Here is a 20,632-nt window from a genome sequence, read left to right as displayed (position 1 = left end):
AATGATGATAGCTCCCAAGATGATGTACCTATTTCAGGTGCTGTCGGGGGGGCTATCGGTATGTAAGGTTAAAGAGTGGGACAAAAAATTAAATTATTGGATTGAAGAAGACAAGAGACCAAGAATAAGAAAAAAGTGGTTAATTGCGAATGAAAAAGAGGAGAGGGGGGATGGGGAGTTCCATGTTTGGAGCTGTATAGGGAAGCTTTTCAAATGGAAAGGTTAATGGAGTTGCAATTAGGTGAAAATAAATGGGTGAAATTGGAAAAACAGATAAACGGGATGAAGAATAGAGAATTAATTTTTAGAAAGTGGAATAGGAGTGACTTAGGTAATTTAATAGGCCCAATGAAAGGGACTATGGAAATTTGGAAAAAATGGCAGGGGAAAATAGGATTACAGTGATCCCTCGAGTTTCGCGATCTCGATGTTCGCTAAACGCTATATCGCGAGTTTTCAACCCGGAAGTAAACAACACCATCTGCGCATGCGTGCCCTTTTTTTCTATGGCCACGCATGCGTAGATGGTGGAGTTTCCCCACCGGGCTGAGCGGCTTCCCCTGGGTCTTCCCCCTCTTGCCCCGGTAAGTGGCGCGAGCAACGGCGTGGGCGCGCGCGCGAGGCCCGCTTCCCAGCTGGGAAGCAACAACACTAACCGGGTGGGTGGGGGAAGCCCCGGCGGCGCGCGCGCGAGGCCCGCTTCCCAGCTGGGAAGCAACAACACTAACCGGGTGGGTGGGGGAAGCCCCGGCGGCGCGCGCGCGAGGCCCGCTTCCCAGCTGGGAAGCAACAACACTAACCGGGTGGGTGGGGGAAGCCCCGGCGGCGCGCGCGCGAGGCCCGCTTCCCAGCTGGGAAGCAACAACACTAACCGGGTGGGTGGGGGAAGCCCCGGCGGCGCGCGCGCGAGGCCCGCTTCCCAGCTGGGAAGCAACAACACTAACCGGGTGGGTGGGGGAAGCCCCGGCGGCGCGCGCGCGGATAAGCAGCAGCAGCGAGGCGGCGGGGAAACCCCAATCTTCGGCTCCTCGCTGCTGCGGTGGAAGTAAAAACACCATCTGCGCATGCGCAGATGGTGTTTTTACTTCCGCACCGCTACTTCGCGAAAAATCGATCATCGCGAGGGGTCCTGGAACGGAACCCTCGCGATGATCGAGGGACCACTGTATATAAATCTAAACTGTCATCGCTTTATGTAATAAATAGAGAAAATGAAACTAACTTAAATAAGGTTATAGGAGAGTTGAAGGGAAGAGGGATAACTAAGATAGAACAGTTATATGAGAAGGATGGCAGGCCAAGTAGAAATCGTATAGAATGGTGGTTAGGTAAGGGAAGGTGGCTACAAATAAATGCAATATGTAAATATCTTAATGAAAGGGAGAATAAAGAAGTATTATGGAGGGAGGAGACAGGGTTAGAGAAAATAATAAGAGAAAAAAGTGAGGGTATAAAGGCGCAAGCAACTAATAGTGCTAGTGCAGTCAGAAGGGGATACGATTGATGGATTGACTAAATGGTGGCAAAATGAGATACCAGTAGAGGTACAAGAAATGGAAAATATAGTAGAAGATATAAGGAAAATTAAAAATACAAGAATCAGGGAAATGAGAAGGAAAATATTACATAAGTGGTATTTTACTCTTATTCAATTCGCACATTTTCAGCAGAATGTCAGGGGGAATTGTTGGCATGGGTGTCAAGACAAAGGAGTGTTTATGCATATGTTTTGGGAATGCCCGATAGTGCAGGAATTTTGGCAAAAAGTGAAAGAGGATATCAATAGAATGCTAAATATACAATGGACAATCACTAAGGAAATGGCAGTACTAGTAAAAAGTAATGCGATGGGAGAATTTAGAGAAATAAAAAAAGCAGCAATAGAAAGCGCTCAGGCAGTAATAGTTTTGGGTTGGAAGGATGCGACAAAATGGACAATGCAAAATTGGTATAGGTACATGGTGGACCATATTCAATTTGAAATTATGGAAAAAAGGATAAATTTGGATAATGAAACTGAGGTGGGACAGCTGATGGGACGGTGGGACAAGGTAAGACGATATATGACGAGCAGAATCCGAGACCAAGCTACAAGAAATAAATTGGAATCACTCTATAATATGTAAACAGATATATTGCTCTTGGGTTAAGTGGACTATACAAGAAACACCCCCAAATTGGTGGTGGGGAATGTGTGTGTGTCGGGGTGGTGGGCACAATTCACTATGCACTGTTTTATGTTGTGTGATATAAAAATTGTTAAAAATCAATAAAAATATTTTTTTAAAAAAAGGCTGAGTTAACCTTGAGCCTGGTGAGATTTGAATTGGTGAACTAGAGCCAGCAGTCAGCAGAAGCAGCTTGCAGTACTGCACTTTAACCACTGCGTTAATAAAGCTCAGGCTTGCTGTAACAAACTGAGCATAGATTCCCTTTGAAATCTCACTAAAGTCCAGCTCAGTTTTCAAAATTCTCGGCTTACTTTAAATAGGGAAGTTTCCTTTTGTAGCCTGTGTGAATATTTTCACCTTCTTTGCTCTCTTTTTCCCTCCTACAGAGTATGAGCGCTGTGTCAGCAACGGAGCAAAACTTCCTTCTCTTGTGTGTGTGATCACAGGTAGCACCTTTGAATGGTCCGTTTTTCAAAATTCAGTCCTGATTTCTTCCAGTATTTTGAGCTGCTGCGTGAAATGCTTTCATTTAGAAGTGGAAGCACCTTAACACTTAGCTGCTTGTATGGCATCAATTCTTGCTCTAAGTATTTGGAACAGCAGGTCATAAAAATGATAAGAAGTTGTTGATTTGTCCTACAATTCTTTTGGAGAAGAGCCTTTCCTTAGTCCTCTCTGAGCTTGGATGTTACCTTGTGGACATTTCACTGCCAAACTAGGTAACAATCGCAATGCTTGATGAGAGAGAGTTTTGCTTTCAGTTTCCGAGTGCCTCCTTGAACACCAAGTAGCAATCAGAAGACATGATGAAAATTGTTACTTTCACAACACATGGGAATCTCCACCATTGTTTCAACTGGGAAGCTGAACATCCTAGACCAAGCCAATTCCAAAAACGCTAGAGAATTCCCAGAAGCCCGGCACTCCGATAAATCAGCTATCGACAGGCACAAAGAGATAAATAACAACTATATACCGTTCAAAAAAAAGACAATCAACAAACCAGAAAGGAACAAGAAGATCAAAGCACCTGCTTGAATAAAGTATAATTAGCCAGATAAGGAGAGATTAACACCAAGATTAAACATTAGACCAATAAGGAGAGGTTAACACCAAGATTAAACATTAGACCAATAAGGAGAGATTAACACCAAGATTAAACATTAGACCAATAAGGAGAGATTAACACCAAGATTAAACATTAGACCAATAAGGAGAGATTAACACCAAGATTAAACATTAGACCAATAAGGAGAGATTAACACCAAGATTAAACATTAGACCAATAAGGAGAGATTAACACCAAGATTAAACATTAGACCAATAATCAAGAACACCAATAATACCCCGGTTAAGGACCTATCAATTTAGACAAAGCAGTGAATATAAACAACGGCCCAATCAAGGACCCACCAAGACGACTCCCACCCAACACTGACACAGCAAGCAACTAGCATATAAAGCGACAGCAAACCCCACACCCTACTAGTGCTGATGATGTTACCTACTTTGGTAATGAAATGTCTGCAACAAAACCTCCAAGCTCACAGAGCATCAAGGAGCCCTCAATTCAACCCTGAGCTACAAATATTCTCTTCTGTCAACTTTTTTTTACATGTATGTGTTCTCTTATAAAAAGGCAAAGGGCCCCTGAAGGACCATTACACCAAGTTGATGGCTACCCTGCACTTCAAGCACATCCAGATTTGCACCCCTTGGCTGGAAGCAGAAGACTACGCCCTGTTACTAGGCAAGGAAAGTTTTATTTTTCTCTTGCGGAATGATAGCAACTAGATTTATCAGCTGGTTGGTGTGTTTGTATTATTTGTAAACATTTATTAGTCATTAATATTACCACACAAAAAGTATGGGTGGCTTACAAATATTAGAATATGAAACTCCATAATTTATAATAATGTCACAATTCCAATTAACATCCAAGAAATAAATCAGAGTTCAAACCTAGGCCTTCTTTCATGTTCCAATTTATTAACAGAGCCATGTTGGTTACGAACTGTAGTCAACCCAATATTAACTTTTCCTACAGTTCTGCACCCAGGTTAAGGTTTATCCCTCGTTCCCACACCCACAAGTTCATCACATGGACCACTTTGATTCTCTCAACGTCCACGATCCTCCCCTGTATTTCCGGCTGGTGCTGAACAAAGGATGACCTTCAATCTCTGGAAAGAAATTGTTGTGGCTAGTATTTTTCCTCTCATGCAACCACCCCTCCCCAATTCCCAGAGTATTACGAATATAACACTATAAATTCTGTACTAGCAACCTAGCTTAAAAAGATGGGAGAGGATGGGATCGGTTGTTAATTAACCACCCCCAACATGAAGCTATTCTATTGGCAAACTAAGACTTTGAATTTGAAATTGAACAAATAAAATAAGACAACTGGGAGAGCCAAGTTTTTAAACTGTTGAACAGTTTTTAAACAGATATGGAACATCATTCAGATGCATTCAGGGCAAAAGCTACAGTATTTTTCTGACTAAGATGCACCGGTGTATAAGACGGTTGATAATTATTTTGAAGAGGTAAGTAAGAAAAAGGATTTGTCCTCCATGGCCTCCAGGAGCATCCTGCAAGTCTCCCAAACCCTCTGCATGCCCTGTTTTTTGTTTTTTTTTTTGCAAAATTTGGCCCATTTTTGCAAAAAATTGAGCTCACAGAGGGTTTGGGAGACCTGCAGAGTGCTCTTGAGCGCTGGGGTAAGGCAAAAAATGTTCCTTTTTTGCCAAAATAAAGGGGGGCGGGCTTTTTTCACTCTTTTCTGCAAAAACTAGCGTTTTTCCCTTCCCCCAGCCCTAAGGTACACTCTGCAGACCTCCCAAACCCTCTATGCGCCGTGTTTTTGCGCAATGATGGGAGACCCAGAAGTTGTGGGTCTCCCATCACTGAAGGCTATTAAGAAGAGACTGGACCGTCACCTAGTCTGAAATGGTATTGAGCAGGGAATTGGACTAAGAAGCCCTCCAAGATCCTGTCCTCCTCTGTTCTGATTGATTGAGCAGTTCTACATCCCCTGAAATCTCCTCTTTCTCTTTTACAGGGTCAGCCGATTTAGGGGTTTGTCTTCATAAATCCTCCAGCGGTTTAGATCTGCCGATGAAAGTGGTGGATATGTTCGGCTGTTGCTTGCCCGTGTGCGCAGTACACTTTCAGTGGTAAGGGCTTCTGTGGGAGTGGGGGGTTGTTAAAAACTCGCCCCTCTGTTCTAGAGTGTTCTTGAAAACAAGGAACCCCGAAAATGTCTGCTGGCATGGTATGTGCCGCTGGAGAAGAGGTGGAGGAAAATTTGGGCAGTACCACCACAGCTTCCCAGAGAGGAGGAAGCCCATTCCAGACAGGGGTCCAAAACAAGAGGCTGCCCAGTCCTGAATTTTTAAGAAGATGTTGGATAGCCATTTGTCTGAAGTAGTGAAGGGTTTCCTGCCTAAGCAGGGGGTTGGACTAGAAGACCCCCAAGGTCCCTTCCAACTCTGTTTTTGTTATTATTAAGTGCATGGGGGAAGGAGGAAAGGATTCAGGTCAGGCACATGCTAGTGATGACGAACCTTTTCGGCACTGAGTGCCAAATTATTATTATTATTATTATTATTATTATTATTATTATTATTATTATTATTTATTAGATTTGTATGTTGCCCCTCTCCGAGAACTCAGGGCAGCTCACAACAATAATAACAAAGTACAAATCCAATATCTAAAAACACAATTTAAAAACCCTTATTAATAAAATAATCACACAATCCAGTCAAACCATACATAAAACAGTAGTTAGGGGAGGTGTCAATTTCCCCATGCCTGGTGGCAAAGGTGAGTTTTCAACAACTTACGAAAGGCAAGGAGGGTGTGGGCAGTTCTGATCTCCGGGGGGAGTTTATTCTAGAGGGCCGGGGCTGCCACAGACAAGGCTCTTCCCCTGAGGACATTGCATAGTCGACAGGACCCAGAGAAGGCCCACTCTGTGGTACCTAATCGGCCACTGATTCGTGCGTGTGAATCACAGGAGTGTGCGTGCATGCACATGGTGCCAAGTGCCAAAAAGGGAGCACTTCATGCTTGTCTAGGCAGCCCAGGTGACATGCACATGACAGAAAATGTATTTCTGGTTTCCAGTGTGCACATGTGTGCTGGCTGGCAAGTCTTCCAGTTACTGCCACGCATGCGTACACGCCATTCAGCTGGCCAGCGCACATTCTCACACCGGGAAACAGAAGACTAGCTCTTCCGGCTTCTGGCACTGCTGCATGCACAAAGGCCAGCTGATCATGGTGTGCGCATGTGCGCCAGAAATGCGGAAGAGAAACGAGCGCCCCCACATGTGCCAGGTGCCATGGCTCAGCGTGCGACTTCAGGCACGCATGCCACAGGTTCGCCATCACAGCCCTAGAATCTCCCAGGGTATGTCTACAGGATAGTCCTCAATTTATGACCAAAATTGGGCCCAAAATTTCCATTGCTTATCGAGGCCATTGTTAAATGACTCACACCTGATATTATGGTCTTTTTGCCAGGATCAGTAATACACATAAGTTGTTAAGGGAATCATGTCATTAGGTGAATCGGACTTCGCCCATAGACTTCGCTGTCAGCAAGCAGTCAGCTGGGTAGTTTGCTATCACACGACCCTCCAAACAATACAACCACTGTAAATACTTTCGGTTTCCAAGCACCCCAATTTTGATGGTGTGACTATGGGGAAATGGTAACAGTCCTAAGTGGGATGTCTAGTCTTAAAATCCTTTTCCCCCCAGTGCTGTCGTAACTTTAAGCCATCACTAAACAAATAGCCATAAATCAAGGACTACCTGTAGGAGATTAGACAGTCATAGCTTTAATCTGGGAAGAGTCTTGTTGATTATAGGTGGCCCTCAATTTACAACTACAGTGGACCTCAAAATTTATGTTACTAAATGAGACATTTGTTAACATTTGAGTTTTACCCCCTTTTGCGACTTTTCTCGTTAGTTACACAGTTGTTAAGTGAATGAGATTCCCCATAGTTGACTCTGCTTGCAAGAAGGTTTTATTTATTTATTTTATTTAATTAAATTTACAGGCTGTCCTCCAAATAGACTCAGGGCAACCTGTGAGGGCGGTTGCAAAAGGTGTTTGCCTGACCCCAGGACTCTGCAGCCACCATAAATATGAGTCAGTTGTCCAGCATCCGAATGTAAATCATGTGACCACGGGGATGCTGCAGCGGTCACTAAGGGAACCGCTCTAAATCAAGGACTGCCTGTACATAGAAGCAATAAAGAACTGGACTCGGTTGGATCTCTCTGTGTTGTCGTTGAACTTTGGCCCGACCCTCCGGAATGCCTTCCCCAGCCAGGTGCCTTCCACCACTGCTACAATTTAACTTATCTGGGGAGGGGGTCCTTCCCGGATCCCTACAAGGAGGCACTTGTGCGCCACCTCCTCAAGAAACCTCCCCTGGACCCAGCCATTCTTAACAACTATTGTCCAGTCTCCAACCTTCCCTTTATGGGAAAGGTTGTTGAGAAGGTGGTGGCGCTCCAACTCCAGCGGTCCTTGGAAGAAGCCGATTATCTAGGCTCTCAACAGGATTCAGGCCCGGTTACAGCATGGAAACTGCTTTGGTCGTGCTGATGGATGATCTCTGGCGGGCCCGGGACAGGGGTTCATCCTCTGTCCTGGTGCTTCTGGACCTCTCAGCGGCTTTCGATACCATCGACCATGGTATCCTTTTGCACCGGCTGGAGGGGTTGGGAGTGGGAGGCACTGTTCTTCAGTGGTTCTCCTCCTACCTCTCTGGTCGGTCGTAGTTGGGGGGTCAGAGGTCGACCTCTAGGTTGCTCCCTTGTGGGGTACCTCAGGGGTTGGACTTCTCCCCCCTACTATGTAATATCTACTTGAAACCGCTGGGTGAGATCATCCAAGGGCATGGGGTGAGGCATCATCAGTATGCAGATGATACCCAGCTTTACATCTCCATCCCTTGTCCAGTCGGTGAAGCAGTGGAAGTGATGTGCCGGTGCCTGAAGGCTGTTGGGGTCTGGATGGGTGTCAACAGACTGAAATTCAACCCTGATAAGATGGAATGACTGTGAGTTTTGCCTCCCAAGGACAATTCCATCTGTCCATCCATTACTCTGTGAGGGGGGGAATCATTGACCCCCTCAGAGAGGGTCCGCAACTTGGGCGTCCTCCTTGATCCACAGCTCACATTAGAGAAACATCTTTCAGCTGTGGCGAGGGGGGCGTTTGCCCAGGTTCGCCTGGTGCACCAGTTGCGGCCCTATTTGGACCGGGAGTCGCTGCTCACAGTCACTCATGCCCTCATCACTTCGAGGCTTGACTACTGTAATGCTCTCTACATGGGGCTACCTTTGAAAAGCGTTCAGAAACTTCAGATTGTGCAGAATGCAGATGCGAGAGCAATCATGGGCTTCCCCAAATATGCCCATGTTGCACCAACACACCTCAGTCTGTATTGGTTGCCGATCAGTTTCCGGTCACAATTCAAAGTGTTGGTGGCACTGGACCAGATTATCTCCGGGACTGCCTTCTGCTGCACAAATCCCGGCGACCAGTTAGGTCCCACAGAGTAGGCCTTCTCCGGGTCCCGTCAACTAAACAATGTCGTTTGGCGGGACCCAGGGGAAGAGCCTTCTCTGTGGCGGCCCCGGCCCTCTGGAACCAACTCCCCCCAGAGATTAGAATTGCCCCCACCCTCCTCGCCTTTCGTAAGCTTCTTAAACCCCACCTTTGCCGCCAGGCATGGGGGAACTGAGATACTCTTTCCCCCTAAGCCTTTACAATTTATGCATGGTATGTTTGTATGTATGTTTGGTTTTATAATAAGGGTTTTTTTTAGTTATTTTAATATTGGATTGTTACATGCTGTTTTTTATCACTGTTGTTAGCCACCCCGAGTCTACGGAGAGGGGCGGCATACAAATCCAATAAATAAATAAATAAATACATTTTGGAGGTTGTAATTCCAAACCCTACCGGAATGCACCAAATTGGATGGAATCAGACATTTTGTTTGTCTGTCTGCCTGTTTGTTTGTGTTGGAAGGGACCTTGTAGGCCATCTAGTCCAACCCCCCTGCTCAAGCTGGAGTCCCTACACCATTTTGGACAAATGGCAGTCCAATCTCCATTTGAAAGTCTCAAGTGTTGGAGCTCTCACACCTCCGCAGGCAGGCTATTCCACTTGTTGATTATTCTGACCATCATAAAGTTCCTTCTTATTTCTAGGTTGAATCTCTCTTTGGTCAGCTCCCATCCGTTATTCCTTGTCCGGCCTTCGGGTACTTTGGAAAACAGCCTGACCTCCTCCCCTCCTCTCTGTGGCAGCCCCTGAAATATTGGAAGACTGCTTTCAGTTCTCCCCTGGTCCTTCTCTTTGCCAGACTGGCCATAGCAATTGCATTAGCAATAGCATTTAGATTTATATACCACTTCACAGTGCTTTACAGCCCTCTCTAAGCGGTTTACAGAATCAGCCTATTGCCCCCAACAATCTGGGTCCTCATTTTTACCAACCTTGGAAGGATGAGTCAACCTTGAGATTCAATCTGCCAAACTGCTGGCAGCCGGTGATCAGCAGAAGTAACATGCAAAACTGCAGTCTAACCACTGCACCACTGACGCTCTTGCAAAGCTCCTGCAACCACTCTTCGTATGTTTTAGTGCCCAGTCCTCTATCACAGAGGTCCCCAACCTTTTTTGCACCAGGGACCGGCTTTAAGCTAGACCAGTTTTCCATGGCCCGGTGGTGGTGGTGGTGGGGGAGCTAGCTGTCAGCGGTGCCGTAAAAGGGGCAATCAAGAGAGGAATGGGTGAATGAATGGACAGAGGGTGGGAAGGAAGGAAGGAAAGAGGGAAGGGACAGGAACAGAAGAAGGGTGCAAAGGAAGCAAGGAAAGGTGTGAAAGGGGAGAGTAAGAGAGGAAGGAGTGAAAGAAGGGAATGAGGGAGGAAAGAAGGGAGGAAGGAAAAGGAAAGCAAGAAATGGAGGGAGGAAAGGAAGGAAGGAAAGAAAGAAAGAAAGGGGGAAGGGACAGGAACAGAGGAAGGAAGCAAGGAAACTTATGAAAGGGGAGAGTAAGAGAGGAAGGACTGAAGGGAGGGAGGGAGGGAAGAAGGTAGGAAGGAGAAAGAAAAGAAGAAATAGAGGAAGGGAAGGTAAAAGAGAGAAAGAAAAAGAGCAAGAAAGAAAGCAAGAAAGAGAAAGAAAGAAAGGCAACTTCAAAGAAAGGCTCACTGAGCATCTCTCACTCTCTATCCCTCTTTCTTTCTTTCTCTTCCTTTCTCTCTCTCCTCTTCCTTTATCTCCTCCCTCTCTCACTCTCTCTTTCTCTCCCCCCTCTCTCCCCCTTTCCCTCTCTCTTTCTCTCTCTCCCTCTCTTGCTATCTCTCACCCCTTTCCCTCTCTCTTTCTCTCTCTCCCTCTCTTGCTATCTCTCCCCCCTCTCCCTCTCTCTTTCTCCCTCTCCCTCTCTTTCTCTCTCTCCCCCCTCTCTCTTTCTCTCTCTCTCCCCCTCTTTCTCTCTCTTCTCACTTTCTCTCTCTTGTTTTCTTTCTGTCTCTTGCTTTCTCTCTCTCTCTCACTCTTTCTCTCTTGTTTTCTTTCTCACGCTCTTTCTCTCTCTTGTTCTCTCTCTCTTGCTATCTCTTTCTCCCCCCCTTTCTCTCACTCTCTCTTTCTCACTTTCTCTCTATCTTGATGTCTGTTGCTCTCACTCACTCTCGTTCTCTCTCCATTCTTCTCAGCGGTGACGCGCGCGCGCACGCCCTGCCTGTCTCACCTTTGCCGAGAGCACTTTCGTCCCAGGCTCTCAGCAAGGGGGTTGCAGGAGAGGCGGGGCCGGCGAAGGTGATATTCAATGTCGAGGGCGCACGGGCGGTTGCGCGCGCTCCCTATCCCCCTGCTAGCCCACTCGGAATATTCAAAATAAGAAAAACCTTTGCCGGCAAAGGCTTTTCTTATTTTGAATATTCCGAGTGGGCTAGCAGGGAGATAGGGAGCGCACACAACCGCCCGTGCGCCCCCGACATTGAATATCACCTTCGCCGGCCTCCGCTGAGAAAAACCTTTGCCGGCATTTCCTCTCGGCGTCAAGGAGGCGCAGCGGCGGGCGGAGAGAGGGAAGGGGGGGCAGCAGCGTCCCTCCTGGCCTTGGCGGGCCGCCCGACCCTCCCCACCTCCTGCAAACGCGGCGGGCGGCGGGGGGGAGAGCGAGGAGCCGGTTCCGGCCAGCGCGGGGCTTGGCTGGCTGGCGGGGGGAGCACCGCTGGTGGTGCGGAAAGGCCGAGGGGGCCCTGGTGCCGTGGACCGGCTGAAAAACCCCAACGGCCTGGTCCTGGTCCGCGGACCGGCGGTTGGGGACCTCTGCTCTATCAGATTGGTTGTTACTCCATTGAGAACCGAGTGTGGCTTCCATGTTCAGAAATAGCAAGGACCAGCTACTCAAAACGCAGGCAGAAATCCATCACAGACTCCTTTGCAGAATTCCAGGCACCCCCTTTTTATTTAGAAAGGCCTTCCATGCTGCAGGTTGTCCCCCCCCTCCCCCCCACTAATGAGATCTTTTTTCCTGCACCCTGATTTCTTTTGCAGTTTGCACGAACTGGTGAAACACGAAGTGAATGGCTTGATATTTAAGGACTGGAGCGAACTTGCAGAACAGCTGAAGGTTGGAGGATACTTTTCAGATTAGTTCTTGATTCTGCTTGATTTGGGTTGTTTGCATAATGATTGGATCTTATGATTTATCACTTTGTTGCTTGTATGTATGTGGAGAGCTTAAAACACAATTTCCTTGTGTGTCCAATCATACTCCACTCCACTCCTCTCTCCGCTCTCTTCTCTTCTCTCCACTCCCCATTCCTATTCCCATTATTCCATTCCATTCTTTATTTTTCGGCCTGAATTCCCACTTTCTGCGGTATTTCTCAACTTCCTTTGAATCTGAGAATGGACATATAGTACCAATCATGGTTCTCTTATGTTAGCAATTCCTTGATAATCTTACAACTTGTCATCTTATGGTGTTGACGTTGAGATGGCATTGATCCCATGTCACCTTTAAGTCCTATTTGGAAAAAATAATGGCAACAGCACTTACACTTACAGTATATAGCAATAGCACTTAGATTTATATACCACTTCAGTGCTTTACAGCTCTCTCTAAGCCATTTAGAGAGTCAGCCTATTGCCCCCTAGCAATCTGGGTCCTCATTTTACCCACCTCGGAAGGATGGAAGGCTGAGTCCACCTTGAGCCAGTTAGATCAAACTGCTGATAGTCGGCAGAATACATTCTAAGCACTGTGCATGGTGGAAGGACATAAGAAAAGGAAGGAAGGAAAGAAAAAAGGAAGAGTAATAGCGCTTAGATTTATATACACAATGCTTTTACAGCCCACTTCAAGTGGTTTACAGAGTCAGCTTATTCCCCCCCCCAAACAATCTGGATCAATGTACCCTTTAAGGTGCGTGGCCGTGCGCCCCAAAATATCCTCCCCGCACACCCTTTTCCAAGGCCGCACAAGGAACCACGGCCACCCCCAGCGCCTCCGGCCCCCTTGCGCCCCTGGCTTCTCACGGTTGCCCCCCGCCCGATCCGCCCCTCTTTCTCCTCCTCTGCTTCCCGCCTTGGGGCGCGGCTCCTCCCTAAGCGGTGGCTGCAGCGGCGCTGGTGGCTACGGCTTTTCGTCCTCCCAATCCGGCCACTAGCCACTTCGAGAATGCCCGCCCCTCTCACAGTCCCTTTGCAGAGAGCGCTTTCGTCCCGGCTGTTGGCGAAGGGGCTACAGGAGAGGCAGGGCAGGCGTTCTTCTCACAGTGGAGGCCGGCGAAGGTGATTTGGAATGTCAGGTGTGCGGGCGCTCCCCATCCCCCTGCCATTCAAACAAAAACCTTCGCCGGCCTCCGCAGAGAAGAAAGAAAGAGAGAAGAAGAGAGAGAGAAAGAGAGCAACAGACATAGCGAGAGAGAGAGAAAGTGAGAGAGAGAGAGAGAAAGAGAAAGAGGGGAGAGAGAGAGAGGGAAAGAGCCTCCCTTTGTTCCACACTGCTTCGCCCTGCCTTTCATCCTGGGCGACGCGCTGGGGGGAGGGAGTCAGGAAGGTCCTCCTGTCCCCCCCAGCTGAAACACAACGGAGGTCCGCCACCGCCCGCTTGAGCCAGGATGACAGGCAGGGCAAAGCGGCGTGGAGCTCAAGCCGCCGCCGGCTTGAGCCTCCCTTTGCTCCACGCCGCTTCACCCTGCCTGTCATCCTGGGCGAAGCGCTGGGGGGAGGGATGTCAGGAAGGTCCTCCTGCCCCCCCCCAGCCCAAAACACAATGGAGGTCCGCCGACAGCAGCGGTTTGACCTTCCCATTGCTCCACGCCACTTTGCCGTACCTGTCATCCTGGCTCAAGTGGGTGGCGGCAGACCGCCTTTGTGTTTTTGGCTGGGGGGCGGGGCAGGAGGACCTTCCTGACTCCCTCCCCACAGCGCTTCGCCCAGTGTGACAGGCAGGGCGAAGCGGCGTGGACGAATGGGAGGCTCAAGCCGCCGCCGGCAGACTGCCTTTGTGTTTTCGGCTGGGGGGGGCAGGAGGGCTGGCCTGCCCCCCCACCCCTCAGTGCTTCACCTTCCACCGGCCAGAAGGAGGAGGAAGGGGGGCATCTTGGCCAGCCGCTGGAAAACCAAGGGAAAATCCCACGTGCTTCAGCTGGCAGTAAGGAGGCGGGGAATCTCAGCGGGGGCAGGAAACGAATGGGAAATCCCTGTATCAGTAAGTGAGCACACATGCAGCAAGAGAGTCCAGGGACCCGGGCTCATGTTCGTAAGACGGAAAGGGTTTTTAAGACGAAGCAAAGAAATCTTAACCCCTGGGTTCGTATCTCAAAAAGTACGTATGACCAGGGATTCGTAAGACAAGGTATCACTGTTCCTGCAAAGGGAGGAATTAAATGTATATTTAATTATCTCCTAAAGTCCCTGAGGGCCCATCTTAACAATATCACTTTCCATCCTCTAAAGCTAGTCCAGAGGCAAACCAATTTATTTTTGTATGCTAGTGAGCCTGTAATTTTCTCTTTGATCCCTTCAGCCTTCAAAGAGTTTTGCTAGGTTTTTTTTTAATTACAGTAATTAAGAATTAATTAACAATTCATTTTGCAAAGGTTGAGATTACAGCCTTTTCTAAACCTTTTCTAAAGTAGTGAATCTGGCATTGATCAAGACTTTTTTAATATTGAGGGATGTAATTAGGGAGCAAATAGAAATTTCCTTCTAGTAAATTTAATTCCTCTTAAGAAAAAAATCGACAATAAGAAAATTGAATGACGAGTTTTTCCTGTGTAAGTTTTTTGTTTCTTTTTAAAAAATCTATTAATATTTGTAACACACAATTTTGGACCACACAAAATACAGGTAATCCACAATTTGCAACCACAAGTGAGCCCAAAATTTCTGTTGCTAAATGAGACATTTGTTAAGTTGAGTATTGTCCCATTATATGAACCATCTTGTTGCAGTTGTTAAGTGAATAACTGCAGTTGATAAGTTAGTAACATGGGCGTTAAGCATACCAGGCTTCTCCGTTGGTTTTGCTTGTTGAAAGATCGCAAAGGGAGTTCACATTGCCCTGGGACACAGTAACGATCATAAGTATGAATCAGTTGCCAAGCATTTGAATTTTCTTCATATGATCCTGCCTCAAAGGTTGTAAGTGTGAAAAATGGCCGTGTCACTTTTTTCAGTGCTGTTGTAACTTTTTGAATGGTCACTATGTGAATTTAGACTATAGTTTTCATAATCCTTATACAGTGATACCTTGTCTTACGAACTTAATTGGTTCTGGGAGGACATTCGTAAGGTGAAAAGTTCGTAAGACGAAACAATGTTTCCCATAGGAAACAATGGAAAACCAATTAATGAGTCCCCGTTTCGGCCGGCCAGGAAGGACGTCTCCGTGACGTCAAAGCTCCGCCCCTGGAATTCCCTATTGGGATTCCCCACCTCTGTTTGAGCCTCCCGACCAGCCGAAAGCTCCACGGCTCTTCTGGGAAGGTGACAGGCGGGCAGCAGCGCTTCTCGGCGTTCTCCTGAACCCGAACCTGAACTTTTGCCGAACTTCCGGGTTCGGCGTTCAGGAGAACGCCGAGAAGCGCCCCAACTGTTTCGGAAAGTGACAGTTAGGTGGCGGCGGGTTCGTAAGGCAAAAAAAGTTTGTAAGAAGAGGCAAAAAATTTCCGAACCCTGGGTTCGTATCTCGAAAAGTTCGTATGATGAGGGGTTCGTATCACGAGGTACTACTGTATTTAAATGATACAATTTCATCCTTTTAATAGTTCTCGATATTATTTTAAATAGAATAGAATAGATAGAATAGAATAGAGAATAGAATAGCAGAGAGGGAAGGGGGTCTTGTAGTCCAGGCCCCTGCTTAGGCAGGAAGCCCTATACTATTTCAGACAAATGGTTATCCCTTCTCTTCTTAAAATCTTCCAGCGTTGGAAAATTCACAACTTCCACTGGTTAATTGTTCTAACTGTCAGGAAATTTCTCTTCAATTTGATCTTAATACTGCTTGTATGAGATTGTTTTCACATATAATAATAATAATAATAATAATAATAATAATAATAATAATAATAATTTATTAGATTTGTATGCCTCCCCTCTCTAAAGATTCGGAGTGGCTCACAACAAATAATACATGAACTACAAATCCAATATTAAAAAACAATTTTAAAAACCCTTATAAAAAACAAACATACTGTCTAGACCAGGGGTCCCCAACCACCGGGCCGCGGACCAGTACCGGGCCGCGGGGCATGTTGCACCGGTCCGTGGAGTCAGCAGCTGCCGGCCGTCCTGCCGCCGCCCCCTCCCTCCAGCGCTTCGCCTCCCGCTGGGCAAGAGGCCTCGGGAGGCAGGTTCTGCCGGCCACAGGACGATGGACGGGACAGAGGGGCGGGAAGGACCGGGAGGCTCAAGCCTCTTTTGGCTTCTGCCGCGGGGCACTTTTGCATTTTTGGCTGGGGGGAGGCAGGAGGGCCATCCTGACCCCCTCTACAGCACTTAGCTCCCGCTGGGCAAGAGGGCTTGGGAGGCAGGTTCTGCCAGCAACAGGGCGATGGTGGGAAAGAGGGGCAGGGAGGACCAGCACCCCCATGCTTAATCCCGCCCCCAACCACACCCCTTTCCGCCCCCACCGGGCCATAGAAAAATTGTCTTGCTGAAACTGGTCCCTGGTGGAAAAAACGTTGGGGACCACTGGTCTAGACAAACCATGCATAAAATGGAACAGCTAGGGGTATGTCAATTTCTTGGTTTGGGGAAGTAGATATTCTCCTTAGCTACTATGATTTATGTATGGTTTGCTTGGGTTGTGTGATTAATTTTTGTGATAAGGGTTTTTAATCTGTTTTTTTAATATTGGATTTGTACTTTGTGCATTGTGTTGTGAGCCGCCCCAAGTCTTCGGAGAGGGGCGGCATACAAATCTAATAAATTATTATTATCATTATCATTATTATTATTATTATTATTATTATTATTATTATTTCATCCTCCATACTGCTCAATGCATAGCATTTTTTTAAATCAATGTGTTTTGTTTTGTTTTTTTGTCTTATAGATGCTTTTTCGTGAATTTTCTGCTGAGGAAAGCCAACTTGCTTTATTCCGAAGAAATCTTCGCCAGGTCAAACAACAACGATGGGATGAAAGCTGGGAACAGACAGTATTTCCTCTGTTTAACGTAAAATAACATTAGTTTGTGATAAATTATGTCTTTTTCCAATTTTTTATTATCCTGCCAGTATTTGAAAATTCAAAAATTGGCTTAATTAAAAATGTTAAGACAAACTTTATGTTGAATTGAATTCTTTTTAAATGACATTGGTGAGTTCCTACCAATAGGGGAGGAGGAGGGTGGAATATAGCTCCACCGGACTACGGCTAAACATCAAAGAAAAATATAGGAACCCCCCGTCGAGTCAGCAAACCTGCTTGAAGTTCTGGGGAGGCGAAGTGTCCCCGTTTCCTGAAACCCCAGATTCGGCGGTGTTCATGGCGGTGACGAGCTGTTTGGCCACGAACACGCCTGGAGTCGGGTTGGCGGAGACACGGAGGAATGGTGGCTACTATCTACAACTGAGCCGCGCTGCCGGGAATGAGTCGGGAGTGAGTCGGGTGAGTCGGAGAAGGGAAGAGTGGAGGACCGTGACGGCCAGGGAGAGGGAGCCAACTAAGAAACAACTGGCTTGGACGACCCAGACTCCGGGGGAAGCCTTTTTTGGAGGAGGTCTGAAGCTGATGGTCCCCTGGAGGGGTCTCGAGTGTGCAAGGAAGGACAGCTGACGGGAGGAGAGAGCGTGCACCGAGAGGAAGGAGAGAGGGGAGAAAGAGGGGCGATGTCTGAAATTGCCCTCCTCCCACTGCATAGACCCGAGGCGTCAAGGAGCTGTATGGTGGGAGCACCCGGCGCCGGAGGGACTATGGAGGAATGAACTAGTGGGAGGAAGGAGAGGAAAGAAAGAGGAAGGAGGAAAGAGGAACTGAGACTGAGACAGTGCCTGAAGCTCGCCCTACTGAGCCCACATGGAGTTTCTATTAAGACCTTATAAGACTGCAGAGGGTCTGGAGACCTGGAAGTATTGTAAGAGCGGAGGAGTGGAAGTGACTGAGAACTCAGAGAAAGACCCGAGAGTGCCTGCCAGTGGCAGTGGCTGGCACCAAAAACTTAGCAACAATATGCCAAGACTTCTCCCTCAACAACATTTTCCCCCTGATCAATTCTTTTTTCCCCAGAACTCACCTTTAAGAACTGGTGTCAGTATTGCTGGCTTGATGGATAGTTGATTTTCAATTATTTCCTATATTTTTTAGCACTTTAGAACCTTGCACTTTACCAACTTTAATTAATAGCTAAGCCCGGATTTTATATTATTAACTATAATCTATGAACTTTTTTATTCTCTATTTTTATATTGTGATATATATTATTAATATTTTAATTATTATTAATTTAATTCATTTTAATATTACTAGGGGGTTTTGTAATTAATGGATGATTGGGGTAGATATGGGATGAATGATTGGTATGAATGTAATGGTTGGGGCGGGTGGGATTATGGTATGAATGTGATAAATGGAAATAGTATGAATGATAGACTTGGCCCACCTGACGCCGGAGAGGCAGGAGGGGAGGGGGCACTGATCTCTGGGGCGACAGAGGGTCAGAATATCCCGGTGTTGCTGGGGAGAGGCAGATATGGCGGGGGCCACAGAGTTAGCCGTTCCAGGGGAACGAGGGACCGTTGCTTAATAACAGTCCCTTGTTCTGGCTCTGTGAGCTCAACCTTGGGTACTGGTGATGAGTGTAATTCTGGCCCTGGGCTCAGGTTGCTGCTGCTTAATGCCAGGTCGGTGGTAAATAAAGCTCTCCTCATCCGGGACTTAATCCTGGATGAGGAGGCCGACCTGGCATGTGTTACTGAAACCTGGCTGGGCCCAGAGGGAGGAGTTCCTCTCTCTGAAATTTGCCCAGCTGGGTTTCAGATATGGCATCAACCTCGACCCCAGGGAAGGGGGGGAGGAGTGGCTATTATAGCCAGGGAGTGCCTTTGCCTACGTGGACTCATTGCTCCAGAGATTGCGGGTTGTGAGTCTCTCTTGATGAAGTTGGACTTAGGGGTTCAGGTGGGCTTGTTTCTCACGTACCTGCCTCCCAGCTGCGTGTCAAAAGCCCTGCCTGTGCTGCTTGAGGAGGTAGCCGGGTTGGCGGTGGAGTTCCCCAGACTTATTGTCTTGGGGGACTTCAATCTGCCGTCACTCGGCGAAGCCTCTGGACTGGCACAGGAGTTCATGGCCACCATGGCAACCATGGACCTGACTCAAGTAGTTCAGGGTCCTACTCATGAGGGGGGACACTCACCCGACATGGTATTCCTCTCTGAGCAATTGAGCAATGGTCTGAGATTAAGGGGCTTAGAAGTGTTGCCTTTGTCATGGTCAGACCATTTTCTACTACGGCTTGACTTCCTGGCTCCAATCCTTCCCCGCAGGGAGGCGGAACCAATCAAGATGTTCCGCCCCAGACACCTGATGGATCCAGAGGGCTTTCAGACGGCGCTTGGGGTTATTCCAGATGCACTCATCCACAGTTCGGCGGAGTCTCTTGTGGAAGCCTGGAACAAGGCTGCAGCGGAGGCTCTTGATCGGATTGCGCCTTTGCGACCTCTCCATGGCGCTAGACCCCGTAGAGCTCCATGGTTCAACGAGGAGCTCCGGGAGTTGAAACGCCAGAAGAGACGTCTAGAGAAGCGATGGAGGAAGAGTAAGTCTGAATCTGACCGAACACTTGTAAGAGCTTTTATTAAGACTTATAAAGTGGCGCTCAAGGCGGCAAGATGCGCGTACCATGCCGCCTTGATTGCATCAGCGGAATCCCGCCCGGCCGCTCTGTTTAGGGTGACCTGCTCCCTTCTTAACCAGGGGGGAGTTGGGGAGCCATTGCAGAGTAGTGCCGAGGAGTTTAACACGTTTTTCGCTGATAAAGTCGCTCAGATCCGGGCCGACCTCGACTCCAATTGTAAAACAGAGTCGACTGACAATGAGTCAGTCGAGGTGACTGGGGCACGTACTTGTCCACCTGTCTGGGAAGAGTTTGATCTGGTGACACCTGATGAAGTGGACAAGGCCATTGGAGCTGTGAGTTCCGCCACCTGTTTACTGGATCCGTGTCCCTCCTGGTTGGTCTCGGCCGGCAGGGAGGTGACGCGGAGCTGGGCCCAGGAGATTACCAACGCTTCCTTGGGGAGGGGAGTTTTTCCATCACTCTATAAAGAAGCGCTTGTGCGCCCCCTCCTCAAGAAGCCTTCCCTGGACCCAGCCGTAATTAACAACTATCGTCCAGTCTCCAACCTTCCCTTCATGGGGAAGGTTGTCGAGAAGGTGGTGGCACTCCAGCTCCAGTGGTCCTTGGAAGAAGCCGATTATCTAGGTCCCCAGCAGTCGGGCTTCAGGCCCGGTTACAGCACGGAAACCGCTTTGGTCGCGTTGATGGATGATCTCTGGCGGGCCCGGGACAGGGGTTTATCCTCTGTCCTGGTGCTCCTCGATCTCTCAGCGGCTTTCGATACCATCGACCATGGTATCCTTCTGCACCGGTTGGAGGGGTTGGGGGTGGGAGGCACTGTGCTTCAGTGGTTCTCCTCCTACCTCTCTGGCCGGTCGCAGTCGGTGTTAGTGGGGGGTCAGAGGTCGGCTCCGAGGTCTCTCCCTTGTGGGGTGCCTCAGGGGTCGGTCCTCTCCCCCTTGCTATTCAACATCTACATGAAACCGCTGGGTGAGATCATCCAAGGACATGGGGTGAGGTATCATCAATATGCCGATGATACCCAGCTTTACATCTCCACCCCATGCCCAGTCAACGAAGCGGTGGAAGTGATGTGCCGGTGCCTGGA

At 47.9% G+C, this 20,632-nt stretch overlaps 1 protein-coding gene across 1 annotated transcript in view; it reads left to right on the top strand.

Moving 5' to 3' along the window:
* The window catches only part of LOC139155659 (chitobiosyldiphosphodolichol beta-mannosyltransferase-like), a 52,365-nt gene extending 35,335 nt beyond the window's left edge, over positions 1 to 17,030 (top strand). Inside the window, exons 9-13 of the mRNA XM_070730888.1 lie at positions 2,558 to 2,617; positions 3,811 to 3,921; positions 5,236 to 5,350; positions 11,784 to 11,859; positions 16,801 to 17,030. Coding sequence (XP_070586989.1) covers positions 2,558 to 2,617; positions 3,811 to 3,921; positions 5,236 to 5,350; positions 11,784 to 11,859; positions 16,801 to 16,932 — 494 coding nt within the window. The 3' untranslated portion in view covers positions 16,933 to 17,030. The remainder of the gene's footprint in view (positions 1 to 2,557; positions 2,618 to 3,810; positions 3,922 to 5,235; positions 5,351 to 11,783; positions 11,860 to 16,800) is intronic.
* Positions 17,031 to 20,632: the final 3,602 nt, after the last annotated feature.

Source organism: Erythrolamprus reginae, unplaced genomic scaffold, assembly GCF_031021105.1.
Source record: "Erythrolamprus reginae isolate rEryReg1 unplaced genomic scaffold, rEryReg1.hap1 H_40, whole genome shotgun sequence".
Classification (NCBI taxonomy): Eukaryota; Metazoa; Chordata; class Lepidosauria; order Squamata; family Dipsadidae; genus Erythrolamprus; species Erythrolamprus reginae.
The sequence above is the reverse complement of the archived record's forward strand: the minus strand, read 5'-3'. Positions and strand labels throughout refer to the sequence as shown.